The sequence below is a fragment of the chloroplast genome of Oryza brachyantha (genome assembly GCF_000231095.2).
Source record: "Oryza brachyantha chloroplast, complete genome".
Taxonomy (NCBI): domain Eukaryota; kingdom Viridiplantae; phylum Streptophyta; class Magnoliopsida; order Poales; family Poaceae; genus Oryza; species Oryza brachyantha.
The window spans coordinates 34,509-56,278 of NC_030596.1; the positions used below are offsets into that span (position 1 = coordinate 34,509).

Here is a 21,770-nt window from a genome sequence, read left to right on the forward strand (position 1 = left end):
AAATTAATTAGGCCTTGAACTTCTACTTTCCTTTAGAATTTAGGCATTATTTTTCCCCTTGCTTCCGAAAAAAATAGTCAAGAAACACTAATGGCAACCCTTCGAGTCGACGAAATTCATAAAATTCTCCGCGAACGTATTGAACAATATAATAGGAAAGTCGGGATTGAGAATATCGGTCGCGTAGTTCAAGTGGGGGATGGGATTGCTCGTATTATAGGTCTTGGTGAAATAATGTCAGGCGAATTAGTCGAATTTGCAGAAGGGACTAGGGGTATTGCTCTGAATTTGGAATCCAAAAATGTTGGGATTGTATTAATGGGCGATGGGTTGATGATACAAGAGGGCAGTTTTGTAAAAGCAACAGGAAGAATTGCTCAGATACCCGTGAGCGAGGCTTACTTGGGTCGTGTTATAAATGCTCTGGCTAAACCTATTGATGGGAGAGGCGAAATTGTAGCTTCGGAATCTCGCTTAATTGAATCTCCTGCTCCGGGTATAATTTCCAGGCGTTCTGTATATGAACCCCTTCAAACGGGGCTTATTGCTATCGATTCGATGATCCCCATAGGGCGCGGTCAGCGAGAGTTAATTATTGGGGACAGACAAACAGGCAAAACAGCAGTAGCTACAGATACAATTCTCAATCAAAAAGGGCAAGATGTAATATGTGTTTATGTAGCTATCGGTCAAAGAGCATCCTCCGTAGCTCAAGTCGTAACTACTTTCCATGACGAGGGGGCCATGGAATACACAATTGTAGTAGCTGAAATGGCGGATTCTCCTGCTACATTACAATACCTCGCTCCTTATACGGGAGCAGCCCTGGCTGAGTATTTTATGTACCGCGAACGGCATACTTTAATAATTTATGATGATCTCTCCAAACAGGCACAAGCTTATCGCCAAATGTCCCTTCTATTAAGAAGACCCCCCGGCCGCGAAGCTTACCCAGGGGATGTTTTTTATTTGCATTCACGCCTTTTAGAAAGAGCCGCTAAATTAAATTCTCTTTTAGGGGAAGGAAGTATGACCGCTTTACCAATAGTTGAGACTCAATCTGGAGACGTTTCCGCCTATATTCCTACTAATGTAATCTCCATTACAGATGGACAAATATTCTTATCCGCAGATCTATTCAATGCCGGAATTCGACCTGCTATTAATGTGGGTATTTCTGTTTCCAGAGTAGGATCCGCGGCTCAAATTAAAGCCATGAAACAAGTAGCTGGCAAATCAAAATTGGAATTAGCTCAATTCGCAGAGTTACAAGCCTTTGCACAATTCGCCTCTGCTCTCGATAAAACAAGTCAGAATCAATTGGCAAGGGGCCGACGATTACGAGAATTGCTTAAACAATCCCAATCAAATCCGCTTCCAGTGGAAGAGCAGGTAGCTACTATTTATACCGGAACGAGAGGATATCTTGATTCCTTAGAAATTGGACAGGTAAAGAAATTTCTGGATGAGTTACGTAAACACCTAAAAGATACTAAACCTCAATTCCAAGAAATTATATCTTCTAGCAAGACATTCACCGAGGAAGCGGAAATCCTTTTGAAGGAAGCTATTCAGGAACAACTCGAACGGTTTTCCCTTCAGGAACAAACATAAATTTTGCACGTCTACTCTTGTTAGTAGAAGTAGTAGAGGAGAAATCGTTGAGAAAGGTTTTTCATTTGAATCATGCAAAAAACAAAAAAGTTTTCTTAGTTTTTAGTATAGTTATTTAAAGAATAGATAGAAATAAGATTGCGTCCAATAGGATTTGAACCTATACCAAAGGTTTAGAAGACCTCTGTCCTATCCATTAGACAATGGACGCTTTTTTCATATTTTATTCTTTCTTTTTTTTTTTGATGCATATATCATAAAGAAGGAATATGGAGCGGGTAGTGGGAATCGAACCCGCAACCCCATGGTTATGAGCCTTGTCAGCTACCAAACAGTTCTACCCTGTTAAACTAAAGAGCGGGGAACTAGTGGATAAAAGGGGGTTGAATACGCCCCTCTACCATATCTATACAAATAGAATAGTCCATTTATACAGAATGGTAAAGAGGGCTCTTCTACGATCATCAATTCCAGAAATCCATATAATACAAATACGAAAGGGTATTTTATCCTTACCAACTGGATCTTGTTGCACCCGGTAACAAACATGCATAAACCATTTCTCGAAGTATGTGTCCGGATAGCCCAAAGTCTCGATAGTTAGCTCTAGGTCTTCCGGTCAAAAAACAACGTCGATGAAGGCGTGTCGGTGCACTATTACGTGGCAGGGATTGCAATTTTTCTCGCATTTTCGTTTTTTCACTCAAACTCAAAGGGGAAACTTTGCTTCTTATCTTTTTTTTTGAAGATCGACGAATCAAATGATATTTCTGTTCTAATTTCTGCCGCTTCTTCTCTCTCTGAATCAAACTTTTTTTTGCCATAATGTGCCGTTCCTACTATCTACCAAGTATACGGTTCTAATCCTAGATGGAAAAATAAATAGAAAAAGAAATCTAAGAAGGCGGATCTTCCCCCTCCATCAAGAGTAATGAACTAGGTGCTGATACAGTACAAAAAAATTAACTAAATTAACCAAACTTGCCTGATGTTGAGGCAATCAAGAAAGCGGCATAAGTGAATATATAACCCACGGAAAAGTGAGCTAATCCCACCAATCTTGCTTGCACAATGGAAAGAGCCACGGGCTTATCTCTCCAGCGAATTAAATTAGCCAAAGGTGTCCGTTCATGAGCCCATGCTAAAGTCTCAATTAATTCCTGCCAATATCCACGCCAGGAAATTAAGAACATAAATCCAGTCGCCCAAACAAGATGTCCAAATAAGAACATCCACGCCCATACCGATAAACTATTCATCCCAAAAGGATTATATCCATTGATAAGTTGCGAAGAATTTAACCATAGGTAATCTCTTAACCATCCCATCAAATAAGTGGAGGATTCATTAAATTGTGAAACGTTGCCCTGCCATAATGTGATGTGTTTCCAATGCCAATAAAAAGTAACCCATCCAATGGTATTTAACATCCAGAAAACTGCCAAATAAAAAGCGTCCCAAGCAGAAATATCACAAGTACCGCCGCGACCTGGGCCGTCGCAAGGAAAACTATATCCAAAATCTTTTTTATCCGGCATTAATTTGGAACCGCGTGCATCTAAAGCACCCTTTACTAAAATCAATGTAGTTGTATGCAAACCTAGAGCAATAGCATGATGAACCAAGAAATCCCCAGGTCCTATTGTTAAGAAAAGCGAATTACTATTCTCGTTAACAGCATTCAACCATCCGGGTAACCATAGGGTTCGACCCGCATTGAAAGCGGGACCGCTCGTTGAAGATAAGAGTATATCGAACCCATATGTCGTCTTACCATGAGCCGATTGTATCCATTGGGCAAATATAGGTTCGATCAAGATTTGCTTTTCTGGAGTACCAAAAGCAAGCATGACGTCATTATGAACATAAAGGCCCAAGGTATGGAATCCTAGGAAGAGACTAGCCCAACTTAAATGAGATATGATAGCTTCTTTATGGTCTAACATTCTTGCCAATACATTATCCTCATTCTGTTCCGGATTGTAATCCCTAATGAAAAAAATTGCTCCATGAGCAAAAGCCCCTGTCATGATGAACCCTGCAATGTATTGGTGATGAGTATATAAAGCTGCTTGAGTAGTAAAGTCTTGTGCTATGAATGCATAAGAAGGTAAAGAGTACATATGTTGAGCTACTAAGGAAGTAATAACCCCCAAAGAAGCTAGAGCAAGACCTAATTGAAAATGAATCGAATTATTGATTGTGTCGTAAAGGCCCTTATGCCCACGCCCTAATCGACCCCCCGGAGGAGTATGTGCTTCTAAAAGATCTTTGATACTGTGCCCAATTCCGAAGTTAGTTCGATACATATGACCGGCAATGAGAAAAATAAATGCAATAGCTAAATGATGATGAGCAATATCGGTCAGCCACAAACTTTGTGTTTGTGGATGGAATCCCCCAAGAAGAGTTAGAATAGCGGTTCCCGCTCCTTGAGTGGTACCAAATAAATGATTACTCGAATCGGGGTTTTGGGCATAAAGATTCCACTGACCCGTCAGAAGGGGTCCCAACCCCTGGGGATAGGGTAATACGTCTAAGAAATTATTCCATCGAACGTACTCTCCCCGGGATGCTGGAATAGCGACATGAACTAAATGTCCTGTCCAAGCCAAAGAACTTACCCCGAAAAGTCCTGACAAATGATGATTGAGACGAGATTCCGCGTTTTTGAACCACGAAAGGCTGGGTTTCCATTTGGGTTGTAGATGTAACCAACCCCCTATTAAGGATAGCGTAGAAAGAAATAATAGAAAAAGAGCTCCTGTATAAAGATCTTCGTTGGTCCGTAATCCAATTGTATACCACCACTGATAAACCCCAGAATAGGCGATATTCACTGGACCGGCGGCGCCTCCTCGAGTAAAGGCTTCCACAGCGGGTTGACCAAAATGAGGATCCCAAATCGCATGAGCAATAGGTCTTACATGTAAAGGATCCTGTATCCATGATTCAAAATTTCCTTGCCAAGCGACATGAAACAGATTTCCGGACGTCCATAGAAAGATTATTGCTAATTGCCCAAAGTGAGAAGCAAAAATGTTCTGATAAAGACGTTCCTCAGTAATATCATCATGACTTTCGAAATCATGTGCGGTAGCAATACCAAACCAAATACGACGAGTAGTGGGGTCCTGAGCTAAGCCTTGGCTAAACCTGGGAAATCTTAATTCCATAATGCCTTTCAAATCCTCCTAGCCACTATCCTACTGCAATAATTCTCGCTAAGAAGAATGCCCATGTTGTGGCAATTCCACCCAGAAGGTAATGGGTTACTCCTACAGCACGTCCTTGTATAATGCTCAAGGCTCTAGGCTGAGTAGCAGGAGCAACTTTTAATTTGTTATGAGCCCAAACGATAGATTCAATGAGCTCTTGCCAATAACCACGGCCGCTGAATAAAAACATTAAACTGAAGGCCCAGACAAAATGAGCACCTAAGAAAAAAAGACCATATGCGGATAATGAAGAACCATAAGACTGAATTACTTGGGATGCCTGTGCCCACAAGAAATCTCGGAGCCACCCATTAATCGTTATGGAACTCTGTGCAAAGTTTCCCCCTGTGATATGAGTTACCACCCCTTGATCACTTATAGTACCCCAAACATCCGACTGCATTTTCCAACTGAAATGGAAAATGACTACCGAAATGGAATTGTACATCCAGAATAGACCTAAGAAAACATGATCCCAGGCGGATACTTGACATGTTCCCCCTCGCCCAGGCCCATCGCAAGGGAAGCGAAAACCAAGATTTGCTTTATCGGGTATTAAACGGGAACTGCGAGCAAATAAAACACCTTTCAAAAGTATTAATACAGTCACATGGATTGTAAATGCGTGAATGTGATGGACTAAAAAATCTGCGGTTCCTAACGGAATAGGTAACAAAGCAACTTTGCCGCCTACTGCTACTAACTCGCCACCCCCCCACGTTAAGCTGGTACTTGTTGTTGCACCAGGAGCTGTTACGCCAGGCGCGCCAGCATGGAGATTTTGTACCCATTGAGCAAAGATCGGTTGTAATTGTATGGCGGTATCCGAAAACATATCTTGGGGACGACCTAAAGCACTCATGGTATCATTATGAATGTACAAACCAAAACTGTGAAAACCTAGAAATATACATACCCAGTTAAGGTGGGATATGATTGCATCACGGTGTCTAAGGACGCGATCTAATAGATCGTTGTATCGAGTCGTTGGATCATAGTCTCTTACCATAAAAATGGCTGCATGTGCAGCAGCACCAACTATTAGAAATCCGCCAATCCACATGTGGTGTGTGAACAAGGAAAGTTGTGTACCATAGTCAGTAGCTAGGTATGGATAGGGGGGCATAGAGTACATATGATGAGCTACAACAATGGTTGTAGAGCCTAGCATAGCTAGGTTAAGAGATAATTGAGCATGCCATGACGTTGTTAGGATCTCATAGAGACCTTTATGGCCCTGTCCTGTAAATGGGCCTTTATGAGCCTCCAAAATATCTTTCAGGCCATGACCAATACCCCAGTTGGTCCTATACATATGACCTGCGATCAGGAAAAGAATAGCAATAGCTAAATGATGGTGCGCAATATCGCTCAACCATAGACCACCGGTTATTGGATCTAGCCCCCCGCGAAAACTAAGAAATTCTTCGTATTTGGACCAATTCAAGGTGAAAAAGGGGGTTGCTCCTTCGGCAAAACTAGGATAAAGTTGAGCCAAAAGGTCGCGATTCAAGATAAATTCATGAGGAAGTGGTATCTCCTTAGGATCAACCCCAGCGTCAAGAAATTGGTTAATCGGTAAAGATACATGGATTTGGTGCCCCGCCCAAGAAAGAGACCCAAGTCCTAATAACCCTGCTAAGTGATGATTCAACATGGACTCTACGTCTTGGAACCAGGCTAATTTGGGAGCGGCTTTGTGATAATGGAACCACCCAGCAAAAAGCATTAACGATGCAAAAATCAATGCACCGATTGCGGTACAATAGAGTTGTAATTCACTAGTTATTCCGGATGCTCGCCAAATCTGAAAAAACCCGGAAGTTATTTGGATTCCTCGGAAACCCCCGCCTACATCACCATTCAATATTTCTTGCCCTACGATTGGCCAAACTACCTGAGCACTGGGTCCAATGTGAGTAGGATCACTTAGCCATGCTTCATAATTGGAAAAACGGGCACCATGGAAGTACATGCCACTCAACCAAAGAAAGATAATGGAGAGTTGACCGAAATGAGCACTAAAGACTTTTCGAGAGATCTCCTCTAAATCACCGGTATGACTATCGAAATCGTGAGCATCAGCATGTAGGTTCCAGATCCAAGTGGTAGTATCAGGGCCCTTAGCTATTGTTCTTGAGAAATGGCCGGGTCTGGCCCATTCCTCAAAAGATGTTTTTACAGGATCCCTATCCACAACAATTTTTACTTCTGGTTCCGGCGAACGAATCATCATTAAGTCCTCCTCTTTCCGGACAAGACATACAAAGAGACCCGCCAACTTTTTAGTGAACCTTTGAAAGATAGATATTATGATTAGTCCTTTTCTTTACTATCTACCGTCCTTCTATTTTTTTTTAGTTATTCACTGGAGCAATTATATATTGAAGTCAATCTGAGGCAAGTGTTCGGATCTATTATGACATAAGGATTGGGTGCCTAACGGACAATGTTTATCTTGGATTTCTCTACGTAACAAAAAAACCTTTTTTAATTTAAGAAGCTAGTGTATTTTTTTTAAGAGTATAAGTCCCTATCTATATCTACTTTCCTTGAGCATAATATAGATTTTTTATTCGATTCCAAATTCCAAGATAACTCATTAGAATTATTAATAAGATGGTCCTGATATATTAGCAATATTTATATTGCCCCTTTTTATTCGCTTTATTACTTCTATTCTAGATCCTATCGTTTATCCTTATGAAATATAATATAAAAAGAAGGCAGAGGAAAGAGATATAATGAAATTCTTGATTCGATCTTCCGACCTAATTTATTTGATTAATGGATCAACAACCAAACCCCCTTTTTATGAAAAAGGAGAGTGGTCTTATTCAAAATCGAAGCGCTTCGTAATCTTCAACCAGTTCTGTGCTTCAATATAATTTCCCGGAGTAAGCGCTATAGCTTGTTTCCAATACTCAGCAGCTTGATCAAACCAAGCTTCTGCAATTTCCGAATCACCCTGTAGAATGGCCTGTTCTCCCCGGTCGGAATAGGTAGTTCCTTCCCCTAGAACCGTACTTGAGAGTTTCCTACCTCATACGGCTCAGAAATTGCTATCTTAATTTCCCTTGTCTTAACTGAATTCGATTTCTCAAAAATCGATCCAATTTCTTCTTGGGTTACGCAGAAGAAGTTAATTACCTAAGTTTCAAACCCTAAATTTTGATCAATAATCAGTTTGATCTTTTCTCCCACCTGCAGAAAAATGAAGCATAGATAGACCTATATCCTTCGTCCGAATTTTCTGAAAGGTAACTATCTCGGTTTCATATATGAAATTTCTATAGAATCCTTGAAAAAGACTTTTTCCCATAAGCAAGAAAAAAGAACTTACTATCTTTGGGATCTGATACTACACCGCTGCTTAATCCCTTAGTGGATCGGCTCTATTACATAAGCGGATTCCTAAATTTTACCCCATATCATGGGATAAGTAAGCAGTTTTTTTTAGTTGTATCGACCCAGTCGCTCACTAATTGATCTTTACGGTGTTTTCTCTAGCAATTTGAGAACTTTATCCATAGAGTAGTATAGGCCAAACTTTCTTTCTTCCTATTTTGATTCTCGTGAAGTGTCCTTTCTTCCTACAGCTGATAGGGCAAATCGTTGTTTTGACGATCCCTATGTAGAAAGCCTTTTTTCTAGTAAATACTAGAGAATTTGATCCTTTCTTTTTTTTCTTTCTATAGTGGAGATAGTCGCACGTAATGACAGATCACGGCCATATTATTAAAAGCTTGTGGTAAGAAGGGGTTTCGTTCTAGTGCCCGGAAATAATATTCCAAAGCCTTTGTATGCTCTCCATTGCTTGTGTGTATAAGGCCTATGTTATAGAGTATATAACTTCGATCATAGGGATCAATTTCTAGTCGCGTAGCTTCATAATAATTCTGCAAAGCTTCCGCATAATTTCCTTCGGATTGAGCCAACATCCGTTACGGTCGTTCATTCTATTCAAAAAATCTCCGTTCCAAAACCGTACATGAGGTTTTCATCTCATACGGCTCCTCCCTTCTGTACATAGTACTAAGCGAAATAATCTAGAGAATAAAAATAGAATTAGTTCCATCTCATTATGGACCGAAAGGGGCTGGTATTTTTCCAAGAAATCTCTAGCCAACCTTCCCACAAGAGGTTTTTCTTAACACCAATGAATTCTATTAATGCTAGAGGAAAACGATAGCTCCAAGAATTTCTTTGTTCTCAACGCCTCCTTTTTAGAGGAATTAGCCACTTCAACGATCTTTGATGGTTATAGGGGTATCCAAAGTACAAACTTGATGGTTGTTTGTTATCCCAACCATTCTTCCCAGCCCTGATACCAATCAAGAAAGGGCTAATTTCTAACAAAGTTTTTCTCTTGTTGATTCCTATTTCTAGGTGTAGTGCTTTTATCCCCTATGCTACCTATTAGTACTAGTAGAGTAGGATTAGCCTGTAATACAGAACCTATCCTGTAGGTGTAACCTTTCGCTCAATACTAAAATCTACAATTGAAGCATCTGAGGCCGCGTCAATCGAGGATACACGACAGAAGGAATTGCTAGTTCACCTCACCTTCCCTAAGCGCGGGTTTCCTTTACTAATTTGGTTTTCTCTCCGCGAACCCCCGTTCTTTCTCGTAAGACAGGGGATGTAGGTAGGGCTAAAAAAAAAGAGTCAAATCGCACCATCTCTATAATAAGTAAATGCCCTTTTTTCCCCTGAGGTTGTCGGAATTATTCGCAATAAAATATTGGCTACAATTGAGAAGGTCTTATCAATGAAATTTCCATTTATACGGGATCTAGGCATAATTCCCAACCCATTCTATCATTCTATATAGAATTCTTTTCATTCCTTCACAAAATAACATAAAAAAAAACAAATCCATTCAATTCTTATAAATCGATCCCGCTGCTCCAAATGGATAAGAGAGGTATTTCCGCTCAGCTCAAATTCTCCCTTTTTCCTTCTGTTTGGGCAAGAAGAGATAGAAAATATTTGACTAAGATTGGATTTCATTCCACTTTCCTATTTCTCACCAACAACTTCTCTCATCAACTATTTCACATTTTCAAAGTCATTAATCGTCCCATACCCTATTTTATATTTGATTGTATGGGGGTGGGATACCTTATGCAAACAGAATTATAGGGTTCCTTTATTATGGAATAAGAAGAATTCTCCCATTCTCTTTTTCTTTGGTTTTGGGAAAACCCAAACTAAAACTTTTCGAGGGAGCGGAATTCCTAGTAAAAAAATCCTGAACCCGTCCACTTAGATGAAAAGGAATTTTTCTATCTAATAGAATCGCGCGGTTGTGGTTGTACCTGTACTGCAGGAATAGGAAAACTCGCTATTCACTCAGTTTATTTTCCATAATAAGATTATGGAGGAGAGATGGCCGAGCGGTTCAAGGCGTAGCATTGGAACTGCTATGTAGACTTTTGTTTACCGAGGGTTCGAATCCCTCTCTTTCCGTTTTTCTTAATTCAACAACGTTAATGATTACAATGTATCAAATCAAATAACAATTTATTCCAGCAATAATACAATACCTTTTTTAATAGAAATTCTCTATACCAAATTACTGTGGTATGTAAAATACACATAGAGGAAGGAACAAAAAACAAAAAGGAATCCTAGGGTTAATGCATTTCTCTTAGGTGTTAATCCATTTCTGTTAGGTGAATGAGAAAATACGAATTAAGAGCCTTAGGTCGATTTTGTTCGGGGAAAAGGGAAGGGGAAGAAAATTCTATGAACCTTTCTGTTTTTCCTTAAGTTCAAGTTTGACGAGAGTAATATTCTACAACTAACAACTCATTTATTTTGAGACCGACCCACTTCCTATCCAGGATTTTTTTTACTAGTCCTTTATATTGCAATGTGTCAATCGTCAAATGCTTTGGCAATTTCCCCGGGTCGGATGAAGCAATAGAATTTTGAACCAGACGTTTTGATCTTTGGTTATCCTTCGTAGTAATAATATCTCGGGGTTTGCAACGAAAACTTGGTATATCGACTATACGACCATTAACTAAAATATGTCTATGGTTAACTAATTGCCGGGCTTCGGGAATAGTTGAAGCCATACCTAATCGAAAAAGGATATTATCCAAACGCATTTCAAGTAATTGTAGTAAAACCAGACCTGTTGAACTTTTTGCTTTTCCAGCGATATGTACATATCTAAGTAATTGTCGTTCTGTCAGACCATAATGAAAACGCAATTTCTGTTTTTCTTGAAGACGAATACGATATTGTTCTTTTTTCCCAGAATGGAATTTCTTTTTGAGATTACTTCCGGATTTAGGTGTTTTTCTAGTGAGTCCTGGTAAAGCTCCCAGACGGCGTATTTTTTTTAAACGAGGTCCTCGATAACGGGACATGAAGACTCCTTTTTTATTTTATTGAAATTTCATTTTACACAATTAATTTCATTGTATTTACATTACAGAATACATCGAAATTAAAACTGAATTAAAGTAAAGGATAAACAGAGTAAAATCTACTAAAATACCACAAAAAAATGGAATTTCATGAACATCTGGATTTTTGTATATATATTATTTATTTTTTTGTTTTGTATCTAGCAAAATTGTAGGGTAGAACGACATAATAGATCCTGGATTCTCCATTAAATTCGGAGAAAAAGAGGTATTTTTGTTCATGGAACATTGATAGAGAAAAAAGCCGACTATCGGATTTGAACCGATGACCCTCGCATTACAAATGCGATGCTCTAACCTCTGAGCTAAGTGGGCTTACACAACAGAAATAGTGTAACAATATGTATAGTATAGGAAATCTGTAAAATGTCAGATCTTAATTATTAATCTTAGCTATTAGCTACTTCGAAATTGGAAGTTCTACTTAGAAAAAAAATACTAGAACTTCATAAAGTTAGATAGATTTTTTTGAACTTTATTTTTTTCTCTAATTCGCAAATCTATTTTTCTAATAGAATAGAATCTATTCCAATTTCTATATTGAATTTGATTTTAGATATTTTGAATTTGATATGGCTCGGACGAATAATCTAATACATGGAAAAGAATAATATATATATGAAAGACATAATAAAGAGAACACGCGAATTTCTTGGTATTTTCAGTCCATCATTATAGACTTTTTTGAGATATTTTGTTTTTTTTTGTTATTTGTTAATAATTTAATGATTAATATTTCACTAAGGAGAACATAGAATCATAGCAAATGAAATTGCTAATTCTGATTAGCAAAAAAAGAATGAATATCAAGCGTTATAGTATGATTTTGAATACTCTAAAAAAGTAACGCGGTAGGTGGGGGGGAGAAAAACCTTGGGATATATTGATTCGCATTGAATTGCAAATACATCAACGATAGAATCAATTCAATGCTGAATTGCAATAAGCGGAGTCTCTCAACTAGAGACGAACCGCTAGACTACATCGAGTAATGAATTCAACGATTCCAAAAAAACTAACAGATGGAGGAAATTGCACAAGGAATCCTGGTCTCAAAGAAAAAGAAAATGGGGATATGGCGAAATCGGTAGACGCTACGGACTTGATTGTATTGAGCCTTGGTATGGAAACCTGCTAAGTGGTAACTTCCAAATTCAGAGAAACCCTGGAATTAAAAAAGGGGCAATCCTGAGCCAAATCCGTGTTTTGAGAAAAAAGGATAGGTGCAGAGACTCAATGGAAGCTGTTCTAACGAATCGAGTTAATTACGTTGTGTTGGTAGCGGAACTCCCTTCTAAATTAGAGAAAGAAGGGCTTTCGAAATCTAATACACACGTATAGATACTGGCATAGCAAACGATTAATCACAGAACTCATATCATAATATAGGTTCTTTAATTCTATTTTAGAATGAAAATAGGAATGATTATGAAATAGAAAATTCATAATTTTTTTAGAATTGTTGTAAATCCATTCCAATCGAATATTGAGTAATCACTTCAATTCATAGTTTTCGAAATCGATTAAAAAGTGGATTAATCGGACGAGGATAAAGAGAGAGTCCCATTCTACATGTCAATACTGACAACAATGAAATTTCTAGTAAAAGGAAAATCCGTCGACTTTATAAGTCGTGAGGGTTCAAGTCCCTCTATCCCCAAACCCTCCTTTATTCCCTAACTCTAGTATTTATCCTGTTTTTTTATTAATAGGTTTAGGTTTAAGATTCATTAGCTTTATCATTCTACTCTTTCACAAAGGAGTGCCAAGGGAACTCAATGGATCTTATGTTATTCATTGAATACATTTCTTTTTTATTATAGTATCGGCAAGGAATGTCGATTATTAACTCGATTTTTAAGTTTTATTAAATACTAAATAAACTTTGTACAATGCATAGGACTGCTCCCCCCATTTCCAAATTTTGAATTTGGAATACTTTATTGATTTTTTAGCCCCTTTAATTGACATAGATACAAATACTCTACTAGGATGATGCGCAAGAAAAGGTCAGGATAGCTCAGTTGGTAGAGCAGAGGACTGAAAATCCTCGTGTCACCAGTTCAAATCTGGTTCCTGGCACAGAAAAAAAGGGATCCACCGAATAGGTATTGATACAAATACCTCGAGATGGGTTGGGATACATATTCGTTAATAATATAGATAGAGTATGATTTTTTCATCTAAGTAGATAAATCTCTAAATAGAGGCACTTCTTTTTCTTCATTTTTGCATTTCTTTATTTTGTATTCCGCTATTCCGACAAATATTTTTTTATTCTTGCTTATCTTATCTTACTTTCCTAGTTGTTCTAAGTAACGCACGCGGTACAAAGTTCGCGGTAGGGAACTTCTTTGAGTCATCGTATTTTTCTGTTCATACGAAGGAAATGAGGATGTGATTTTCCAAATTGGAAAATCGAAATGAAGCCCTTTTTTGCTTAGTCTATCTGAACCTTTTTGTATAATCGGAATTAATCAGAATGTAATAGGTATTCTGTTTCATCTAGGAACAGAGCGTAAAAATATTCCTTGAATTGCATAAAATCTGGAGTTGTGTTGTATAAGTGAGCATGAATTTCTTATCATTCAATGAGCATCTTGTATTTCATAGAAATTGGGGGTTATATAGTCCTTACGTAAGGGCCAGCCTATCCAACTTTCAGGCATTAGGATACGTTTAAGGCGTGGATGATTATCATAAGAGATTCCCACCATATCAAAAGATTCGCGTTCTTGAAAATCAGAACTTCTCCAAATCCAGAAGACAGAGGGGATTCTAGGATTATCCTTTTGGGCAAAGACTTTTATGCATACTTCTTCTGGGTTATCTATACCATATTGTATTCTCGTAAGATGATATACGCTAGCTAAAGATCCACCGGGTGCAACGTCATAAGCACATTGGGACCGTAAATAATTGTAACCATATACATATAAAATGACAGCAATGGAATCCCAATCCTCCGCTTTTATTTGTAAAGTCTCTATTCCTCGATGATCGAAGCCCAAAGATCTATGAACCACCTCATGTTTGACTAGCCAATTAGATAACCAACCCTGCTGCATTATCTTGATCTCTCCTCCTTTGTATAAATATTTCGCAGTTCGAATGCAAGTTTGAAATATTGCCCTGTTCTTTCTTTTTCTGCACAAAGAGCTCCTCCTAATTCACTAATTTGTAGGAAGATACTGGACTTTTGGATTTGAAAAAAGTTTCAGAAGATATGTCTAAAGTAGATGGTGATTGATAGAGCAATTCTTGCTCGTAAGTTCCAGTATGAGTACTGCGCCGAACATAAAGCTTGTGACTGGTAGTAAAACATCGATTTTTCTTTTGAGATAGAGTTCGATCCTCGACTATTTCTCGCGATATCTTCTTACGAAGTTTTGTTAAGGCATCTATAACAGCCTCTGGTTTAGGTGGGCAACCCGGCAAGTAGACATCCACAGGAATTAACTTATCAACTCCCCGAACAGTACTATAGGAATCCGTACTGAACATTCCCCCAGTAATAGTACAGGCTCCCATAGCAATGACGTATTTTGGTTCAGGCATTTGCTCATATAATCTCACTAAAGAGGGAGCCATTTTCATTGTTACTGTACCGGCTGTTAAAATTAGGTCCGCTTGCCTAGGACTTGATCTTGGTACCAATCCATAACGATCAAAGTCGAATCGTGAGCCTATTAATGAAGCAAATTCAATGAAACAGCAACTGGTACCATATAGAAGGGGCCATAAACTGGAGAGTCTTGACCAATTCGAAAGATCTTTTGGTGTAGTTGAAATAACGGAATTGGAACTTGTTTGGTTAAGTAGGGGAAACTCAATCAAACTCATAACTGTCTTAATGGAATCTTTTCCTTCTTTTTTTTTTTTGTCTGAATATTCAGTTAAGACCATTCCAAGGCTCCTTTTCGCCATGCATAAACTAAACCAACAACTAGGATAAGCACGAAAATGAAAGCTTCGATAAAAACGGATATACCCAATACGTCGAAACTCATTGCCCAAGGGTAGAGAAAGACCGTTTCCACATCAAAAACAACAAAAACTAGCGCAAACATGTAATAGCGTATTCGGAATTGTAACCAAGCCCCTCCCATGGGTTCTATACCCGATTCATAACTAGAAAGCTTCTCTGGTCCTTCACGAACCGGAGCTAAAAGTGCTGAAATCCAAAATGCTAAAATAGGAATAAGGCTTGCTATTATTAGAAATGCCCAAAAAATATCATATTCGTGAAGCAGAAACATAAAAGTACTCCCATTAATGTGAAATAGGCGGAACTGAATTAGTCAATTCAAGTCAGCATTGTCAATTTATACAGAACTTCTCTCTTTTCCTCGGTGAAACAAGAATCGGTTTTGCTCAAACCAAAGCGCTTAGTTTAGCCTTTGTTTCCTCTTTTCCATGTCTTCTTTAAAGATTCATCCAATGGTGGAGACATAATTCTTATAGAAAAAAAATTCTATCGCTTCACTTTGTCTCATTTTCTCTAGAATCTCTAGAAAAAGGAATAAAAACGAAAAAACTACGAATTAGAGCCTAATTAAGATCGGATGACTAATGTATGCAGCCTAATGAGGAGTAATTCTATAAAAATAAAGAACTCTATTTCAGAACGTGGATCCATTTAGATTTAGATAATCTATAGATAAGCAAAGTAATATACTTCAAACAAGGTAGAAATTCGCAAGATGGAGAACATCGTTGCAGTTATTATAGGGAAGTCTAGGGACTTAGAGCATATCCTATTTAGAAGTAGGGGGGAATTCAAATCTGGTAAAGGATCTTTCCTTCTATTGATTTGATAGAAATTCGATGAATGAGCCTGTGGTAATCCTTTTATCTCTATTTTATGGCGCAGGCGACTGTCCAGTCTATAAACAAGTACTAATAGGGAAACGAAAACTATACTAAAGGAAACGTAAGATATCTCTCCTAAAATCTAAAAAAAGGGCATATTAGGGCTATACGGATTCGAACCGTAGACCTTCTCGGTAAAACAGATCAAACGGATTATTATTGAAATGATTCGAACTGTTTCAAAGACCCAACATGCATTTTTTTGCATTGGGCTCTTTTATCAACTGATAGAAAGATCAGTTAGTCCACCATAGTTTTTCTTTACGGAAAGATAATGAGATGGTTCCCTGTGCTCTGATTGATTATTTGTATTATGATCTATCTAGGAGCAATACCAAAGTGTTTCAAAGGAGGATTACCTTGACTTAGGTCTGCCTCCGGCCTAAATTAAATCAACCTAAGTGAAATAGAGTCTCTATCGTTCCGCTACAAGAGTTGACTATGAGACTTGATACACCTTAAAGTTCATAGAACGAAAAGAATTTTTTTGGAGGCCCTTATCCTCATTACGCCTAGCATTTAGTGGGCTGGATATTTACCTTATCAACTAGCAAATCAGTAAGGGTTCTATTTGATTAGGCACCTGAGTTGGTACCTGAATCGGATTGAACCAACTATTTGTCAGGCGACTGTTCTCCTATTCTCTCGAATCCATGAAGTAAGACATTGATTTTGCAATAAGATCCATTATGTTCATTGCATAATAAGCTCCCTTGAAAAGCATTGGCGCACGTGTAAACGAGTTGCTCTACCGAACTGAGCTATAGCCCTTGTCAGAGATATCTTAATATATAGAGAATTTCTTGTCAAGATGAATATTTTCTATTTCTAATAGTAGAGGATATCCGTTTACTATATAACATACCAATAACGAAGCGGTATTTGCTTATAAAAAGGATTCGATCTATAATCGATCGAAGTAAAGGGTCTTCCTTTGGGGTGATAAATTGCCTACTTAACTCAGTGGTTAGAGTATTGCTTTCATACGGCGGGAGTCATTGGTTCAAATCCAATAGTAGGTAGGTAGGTAGAAAAATTACTAGATAGCATTGGACTTACTTCCCTTCGCTATCTAATAAGTTTTTCTACCCCTCTTCCCTTTTTCTTTGTATCAACTAAACCGTTGGGTTGTCTTCAATTAGATGGAGGAATCCAATTAATAGCCTCGACTCGTATCCTAGCTCGTCTGAGAGCTAGCTTCGCTTCAACCAATTCTTTCGTACCCTCAGCTCTACTCACGTTAGCTTCGGCTATTTCAAGTGCCTGTTGAGCTTCTTCCGGATCAATGTCACTACCCAGTTCCGCATCATTTCCTAAAATGATGATCTCATTATTAACTATTCTGGCAAAACCGCTCCACAGAACCGCCGTTAACCATTGATCGTTGAGGAGGCGTATTCTCAAGGGACCCATATCTACAGCAGTGTTAATGGGGGCGTGGTTTGGTAATACGCCAATTTGGCCACTATTAGTAGATAAAATGATTTCTTTCACTTCACAATCCCAAATAATTCGCTTAGGAGTCAGTACATAAAGATTTAATTTCATTTCTTCAATTTGTTCTCCTCTTCTAAGTTTATAGCTTTCGTGCTAGCTTCATCGATGTTACCCACCAAATAAAAAGCCTGTTCGGGTAGGCTGTCTAATTCTCCGGAAAGGATTAGTTGAAATCCCCTAATTGTTTCTGCAAGACCAACATACTTTCCCGGAGAACCGGTAAAAACTTCTGCCACAAAAAACGGTTGTGATAAGAAGCGCTCAATTTTTCGTGCTCTTGCTACAGTTAAACGATCCTCCTCCGATAATTCATCCAACCCAAGAATTGCGATAATGTCCTGAAGTTCTTTGTAACGTTGTAAAGTTTGCTTAACTCTTTGCGCAGTTTCATAATGTTCATTGCCAACGATCCGAGGTTGTAACATAGTTGAGGTTGAATCTAAAGGATCTACTGCAGGATAAATACCCTTGGAAGCTAATCCTCTAGAAAGTACGGTAGTAGCATCCAAATGTGCAAATGTTGTAGCAGGAGCAGGGTCGGTCAAATCGTCCGCAGGTACATAAACCGCTTGGATCGAAGTTATAGATCCCTTTTTTGTAGAAGTAATTCTTTCTTGCAAAGAACCCATTTCTGTACTAAGAGTAGGTTGATAACCCACTGCAGAGGGCATTCTCCCTAATAAGGCAGATACCTCCGATCCTGCTTGAACAAAACGAAAGATATTATCGATGAATAGAAGCACATCTTGCTTATTAACATCTCGGAAATATTCTGCCATAGTTAGGGCAGTCAAACCAACTCTCATACGAGCTCCTGGCGGTTCATTCATTTGGCCATAGACTAGAGCTACCTTTGATTCCTCAAGATTTTTTTCATTAATTACTCCGGATTCCTTCATTTCCATATAAAGATCATTTCCTTCACGAGTCCGTTCCCCTACTCCGCCAAATACGGATACGCCTCCGTGAGCTTTAGCAATATTGTTGATTAATTCCATGATGAGTACTGTTTTACCTACTCCAGCTCCCCCAAATAGTCCGATTTTTCCTCCACGCCGATAAGGAGCTAAAAGATCGACCACCTTAATACCTGTTTCAAAGATGGATAATTTCGTATCTAATTCGATAAAGGCAGGCGCAGATCTATGAATAGGGAATGTTGCACTAGTATCTACAGGACCCAAATTGTCAACAGGCTCCCCAAGAACGTTGAAAATTCGTCCGAGAGTAGCTCCACCAACAGGAACACTGAGAGGAGCTCCCGTGTCAATCACTTCCATTCCTCTCATCAACCCGTCTGTAGCACTCATAGCTACAGCTCTAACTCGATTATTTCCTAATAATTGTTGTACCTCACAAGTTACATTAATTTGCTTACCGTCAGTGTCTCGACTCTTGACTACCAAAGCGTTATAAATATAAGGTAACTTGCCCGGGGGAAAAGTGACATCCAGCACGGGTCCAATAATTTGATCGATACGCCCTGTACTTTTTTCTTCAATTGTAGAAACCCCGGGACGAGAAGTAGTAGAATTGGTTCTCATAATTATCACATAATTTTCAAAAAAAGGAATTTATCGAAATTTTTCTTTTTTTCTTGTTGAATAATGCCAAATCAACACCAAAAAAATATCCAAAAATCCAAAAGTCAAAAGGAAATGAATTAGTTAATTCAATAAGAGAGAAAAGGGGACCAGCGCTTGATTTCGTTGCCCAAACGAATCCCATTCAATCGTTTACTCATGGAATGAGTCCGTCGGAAAGTTCAATCAATCTTTTTTCATATACATTTTGCCCTTTGTGAAGGATTTGTGCCTACTCTACTTTCTTATCTAGGACTTCGATATACAAAATATATACTACTGTGAAGCATAGATTGCTGTCAACAGAGAATTTTCTTAGTATTTAGGTATTTCCACTCAAAATAAAATAAGAAAGGGGGTCTTTTAAGAACTTAATAAAGATTTGGGGTTGATTTGGGGTTGCGCTATATCTATCAAAGAGTATACAATAAAGATGGATTTGGTGAATCAAATCCATGGTTTAATAAGGAAGCATGTTAACTTAACATAACAACAACTCAATTCTTATCGAATTCCTATCGTAGAATTCCTATAGGATAGAATCTACACAGGGTGTACGCATTATATATGAATGAAACATATTATATTAATGAAACATATTCATTAACTTAAGCATGCCCCCCATTTTCTTTAATGAGTTGATATTAATTGAATATGTTTTTTTTAAGATTTTTGCAAAGGTTTCATTTACCGTCTAATCCATATCGAGTAGACCCTGTCGTTGTGAGAATTCTTAATTCATGAGTTGTAGGGAGGGACGTATGTCACCACAAACAGAAACTAAAGCAAGTGTTGGATTTCAAGCTGGTGTTAAGGATTATAAATTGACTTACTACACCCCGGAGTACGAAACCAAGGACACTGATATCTTGGCAGCATTCCGAGTAACTCCTCAGCCGGGGGTTCCGCCCGAAGAAGCAGGGGCTGCAGTAGCTGCCGAATCTTCTACTGGTACGTGGACAACTGTTTGGACTGATGGACTTACCAGTCTTGATCGTTACAAAGGACGATGCTATCACATCGAGCCCGTTGTTGGGGAGGAAAATCAATATATCGCTTATGTAGCTTATCCATTAGACCTATTTGAAGAGGGTTCTGTTACTAACATGTTTACTTCCATTGTGGGTAACGTATTTGGTTTCAAAGCCCTACGCGCTCTACGTCTGGAGGATCTGCGAATTCCCCCTACTTATTCAAAAACTTTCCAAGGTCCGCCTCATGGTATCCAAGTTGAAAGGGATAAATTGAACAAGTATGGTCGTCCTTTATTGGGATGTACTATTAAACCAAAATTGGGATTATCCGCAAAAAATTATGGTAGAGCATGTTATGAGTGTCTACGTGGTGGACTTGATTTTACCAAAGATGATGAAAACGTAAACTCACAACCATTTATGCGTTGGAGGGACCGTTTTGTCTTTTGTGCCGAAGCTATTTATAAATCACAGGCCGAAACCGGTGAAATTAAGGGGCATTACTTGAATGCGACTGCAGGTACATGCGAAGAAATGATTAAAAGAGCCGTATTTGCGAGGGAGTTAGGGGTTCCTATTGTAATGCATGACTACTTAACCGGGGGATTCACCGCAAATACTAGTTTGGCTCATTATTGCCGCGACAACGGCCTACTTCTTCACATTCACCGAGCAATGCATGCAGTTATTGATAGACAGAAAAATCATGGTATGCATTTCCGTGTATTAGCTAAAGCATTGCGTATGTCTGGGGGAGATCATATCCACGCTGGTACAGTAGTAGGTAAGTTAGAAGGGGAACGCGAAATGACTTTAGGTTTTGTTGATTTATTGCGTGATGATTTTATTGAAAAAGATCGTGCTCGCGGTATCTTTTTCACTCAGGACTGGGTATCCATGCCAGGTGTTATACCGGTGGCTTCAGGGGGTATTCATGTTTGGCATATGCCAGCTCTGACCGAAATCTTTGGAGATGATTCTGTATTGCAATTTGGTGGAGGAACTTTAGGACATCCTTGGGGTAATGCACCTGGTGCAGCAGCTAATCGGGTGGCTTTAGAAGCCTGTGTACAAGCTCGTAACGAAGGGCGCGATCTTGCTCGTGAAGGTAATGAAATTATCCGATCAGCTTGCAAATGGAGTCCTGAACTATCCGCAGCTTGTGAAGTATGGAAGGCGATCAAATTCGAGTTCGAGCCGGTAGATAAACTAGATAACTAGATAAGTAGATAAAATTAGATATAAATAAGGTCTAAATAAAAAAGAAGCGAAATAGAAAGATCAAAAATCAGTTACGAAATGCAGTAATTCTTCTTTTTTCTTCTAATTGATTACAATTAAACTCGGCTCAATCTTTTTTTCAGATTGAGCCGAGTTTAAATAGATCTTGATACGATCATGAGACTTGACAAATCGGGATTCCTCTATTCTATATATTGGGAAGATATAAAGGTATAATACAATAAAAAAATACAAATCAAATATAGTATTATCATATGATAATGGAATCAAATACGCAGTATTTGCAGTATTTACAGAAAAAAGTCTTCCAATGCATTACAAACGTAT

At 38.5% G+C, this 21,770-nt stretch overlaps 12 protein-coding genes and 7 non-coding genes across 19 annotated transcripts; 6 read left to right on the forward strand and 13 right to left on the reverse strand. All coding sequences in view use genetic code 11, as the record gives it.

Annotated features, from left to right (window-relative positions):
- Positions 1–90: 90 nt before the first annotated feature.
- atpA (ATP synthase CF1 alpha subunit) lies at positions 91–1,614 on the forward strand. Its single transcript has one exon. The coding sequence runs from the start codon at positions 91–93 to the stop codon at positions 1,612–1,614; it is 1,524 nt and encodes a 507-aa protein (YP_009266419.1).
- A 139-nt stretch (positions 1,615–1,753) lies between these two features.
- On the reverse strand, positions 1,754–1,825 carry trnR-UCU. Its single transcript has one exon. It is a non-coding gene; the product is annotated as a tRNA-Arg (tRNA).
- Positions 1,826–2,126: 301 nt separating this feature from the next.
- rps14 (ribosomal protein S14) lies at positions 2,127–2,438 on the reverse strand. Its single transcript has one exon. The coding sequence runs from the start codon at positions 2,436–2,438 to the stop codon at positions 2,127–2,129; it is 312 nt and encodes a 103-aa protein (YP_009266420.1).
- A 147-nt stretch (positions 2,439–2,585) lies between these two features.
- psaB (photosystem I P700 apoprotein A2) lies at positions 2,586–4,790 on the reverse strand. The gene has a single exon. It carries the CDS (start codon positions 4,788–4,790, stop codon positions 2,586–2,588), a length of 2,205 nt encoding a protein of 734 aa, YP_009266421.1.
- A 25-nt stretch (positions 4,791–4,815) lies between these two features.
- Positions 4,816–7,068, reverse strand: psaA (photosystem I P700 apoprotein A1). The gene has a single exon. The coding sequence runs from the start codon at positions 7,066–7,068 to the stop codon at positions 4,816–4,818; it is 2,253 nt and encodes a 750-aa protein (YP_009266422.1).
- A 597-nt stretch (positions 7,069–7,665) lies between these two features.
- On the reverse strand, positions 7,666–9,635 carry ycf3 (hypothetical chloroplast RF34). Its single transcript has 3 exons — positions 9,504–9,635; positions 8,546–8,773; positions 7,666–7,824 (listed from the first exon to the last, which is right to left on the reverse strand). Exons 1-3 carry the CDS (start codon positions 9,633–9,635, stop codon positions 7,666–7,668), a joined length of 519 nt encoding a protein of 172 aa, YP_009266423.1.
- Positions 9,636–10,217: 582 nt separating this feature from the next.
- Positions 10,218–10,304, forward strand: trnS-GGA. Its single transcript has one exon. It is a non-coding gene; the product is annotated as a tRNA-Ser (tRNA).
- Positions 10,305–10,609: 305 nt separating this feature from the next.
- Positions 10,610–11,215, reverse strand: rps4 (ribosomal protein S4). Its single transcript has one exon. The coding sequence runs from the start codon at positions 11,213–11,215 to the stop codon at positions 10,610–10,612; it is 606 nt and encodes a 201-aa protein (YP_009266424.1).
- Positions 11,216–11,517: 302 nt separating this feature from the next.
- Positions 11,518–11,590, reverse strand: trnT-UGU. Its single transcript has one exon. It is a non-coding gene; the product is annotated as a tRNA-Thr (tRNA).
- A 754-nt stretch (positions 11,591–12,344) lies between these two features.
- On the forward strand, positions 12,345–12,935 carry trnL-UAA. The gene is made up of 2 exons: positions 12,345–12,379; positions 12,886–12,935. It is a non-coding gene; the product is annotated as a tRNA-Leu (tRNA).
- Positions 12,936–13,284: 349 nt separating this feature from the next.
- trnF-GAA lies at positions 13,285–13,357 on the forward strand. Its single transcript has one exon. It is a non-coding gene; the product is annotated as a tRNA-Phe (tRNA).
- A 506-nt stretch (positions 13,358–13,863) lies between these two features.
- Positions 13,864–14,343, reverse strand: ndhJ (NADH-plastoquinone oxidoreductase subunit J). The gene has a single exon. It carries the CDS (start codon positions 14,341–14,343, stop codon positions 13,864–13,866), a length of 480 nt encoding a protein of 159 aa, YP_009266425.1.
- A 97-nt stretch (positions 14,344–14,440) lies between these two features.
- ndhK (NADH-plastoquinone oxidoreductase subunit K) lies at positions 14,441–15,181 on the reverse strand. Its single transcript has one exon. The coding sequence runs from the start codon at positions 15,179–15,181 to the stop codon at positions 14,441–14,443; it is 741 nt and encodes a 246-aa protein (YP_009266426.1).
- ndhC (NADH dehydrogenase subunit 3) lies at positions 15,172–15,534 on the reverse strand. Its single transcript has one exon. It carries the CDS (start codon positions 15,532–15,534, stop codon positions 15,172–15,174), a length of 363 nt encoding a protein of 120 aa, YP_009266427.1.
- Positions 15,535–16,246: 712 nt separating this feature from the next.
- Positions 16,247–16,918, reverse strand: trnV-UAC. Its single transcript has 2 exons — positions 16,880–16,918; positions 16,247–16,283 (listed from the first exon to the last, which is right to left on the reverse strand). It is a non-coding gene; the product is annotated as a tRNA-Val (tRNA).
- Positions 16,919–17,096: 178 nt separating this feature from the next.
- trnM-CAU lies at positions 17,097–17,169 on the forward strand. Its single transcript has one exon. It is a non-coding gene; the product is annotated as a tRNA-Met (tRNA).
- Positions 17,170–17,281: 112 nt separating this feature from the next.
- atpE (ATP synthase CF1 epsilon subunit) lies at positions 17,282–17,695 on the reverse strand. Its single transcript has one exon. It carries the CDS (start codon positions 17,693–17,695, stop codon positions 17,282–17,284), a length of 414 nt encoding a protein of 137 aa, YP_009266428.1.
- Positions 17,692–19,188, reverse strand: atpB (ATP synthase CF1 beta subunit). The gene has a single exon. The coding sequence runs from the start codon at positions 19,186–19,188 to the stop codon at positions 17,692–17,694; it is 1,497 nt and encodes a 498-aa protein (YP_009266429.1).
- An 800-nt stretch (positions 19,189–19,988) lies between these two features.
- Positions 19,989–21,422, forward strand: rbcL (ribulose 1,5-bisphosphate carboxylase/oxygenase large subunit). Its single transcript has one exon. The coding sequence runs from the start codon at positions 19,989–19,991 to the stop codon at positions 21,420–21,422; it is 1,434 nt and encodes a 477-aa protein (YP_009266430.1).
- The last annotated feature ends 348 nt before the right edge of the window (positions 21,423–21,770 follow it).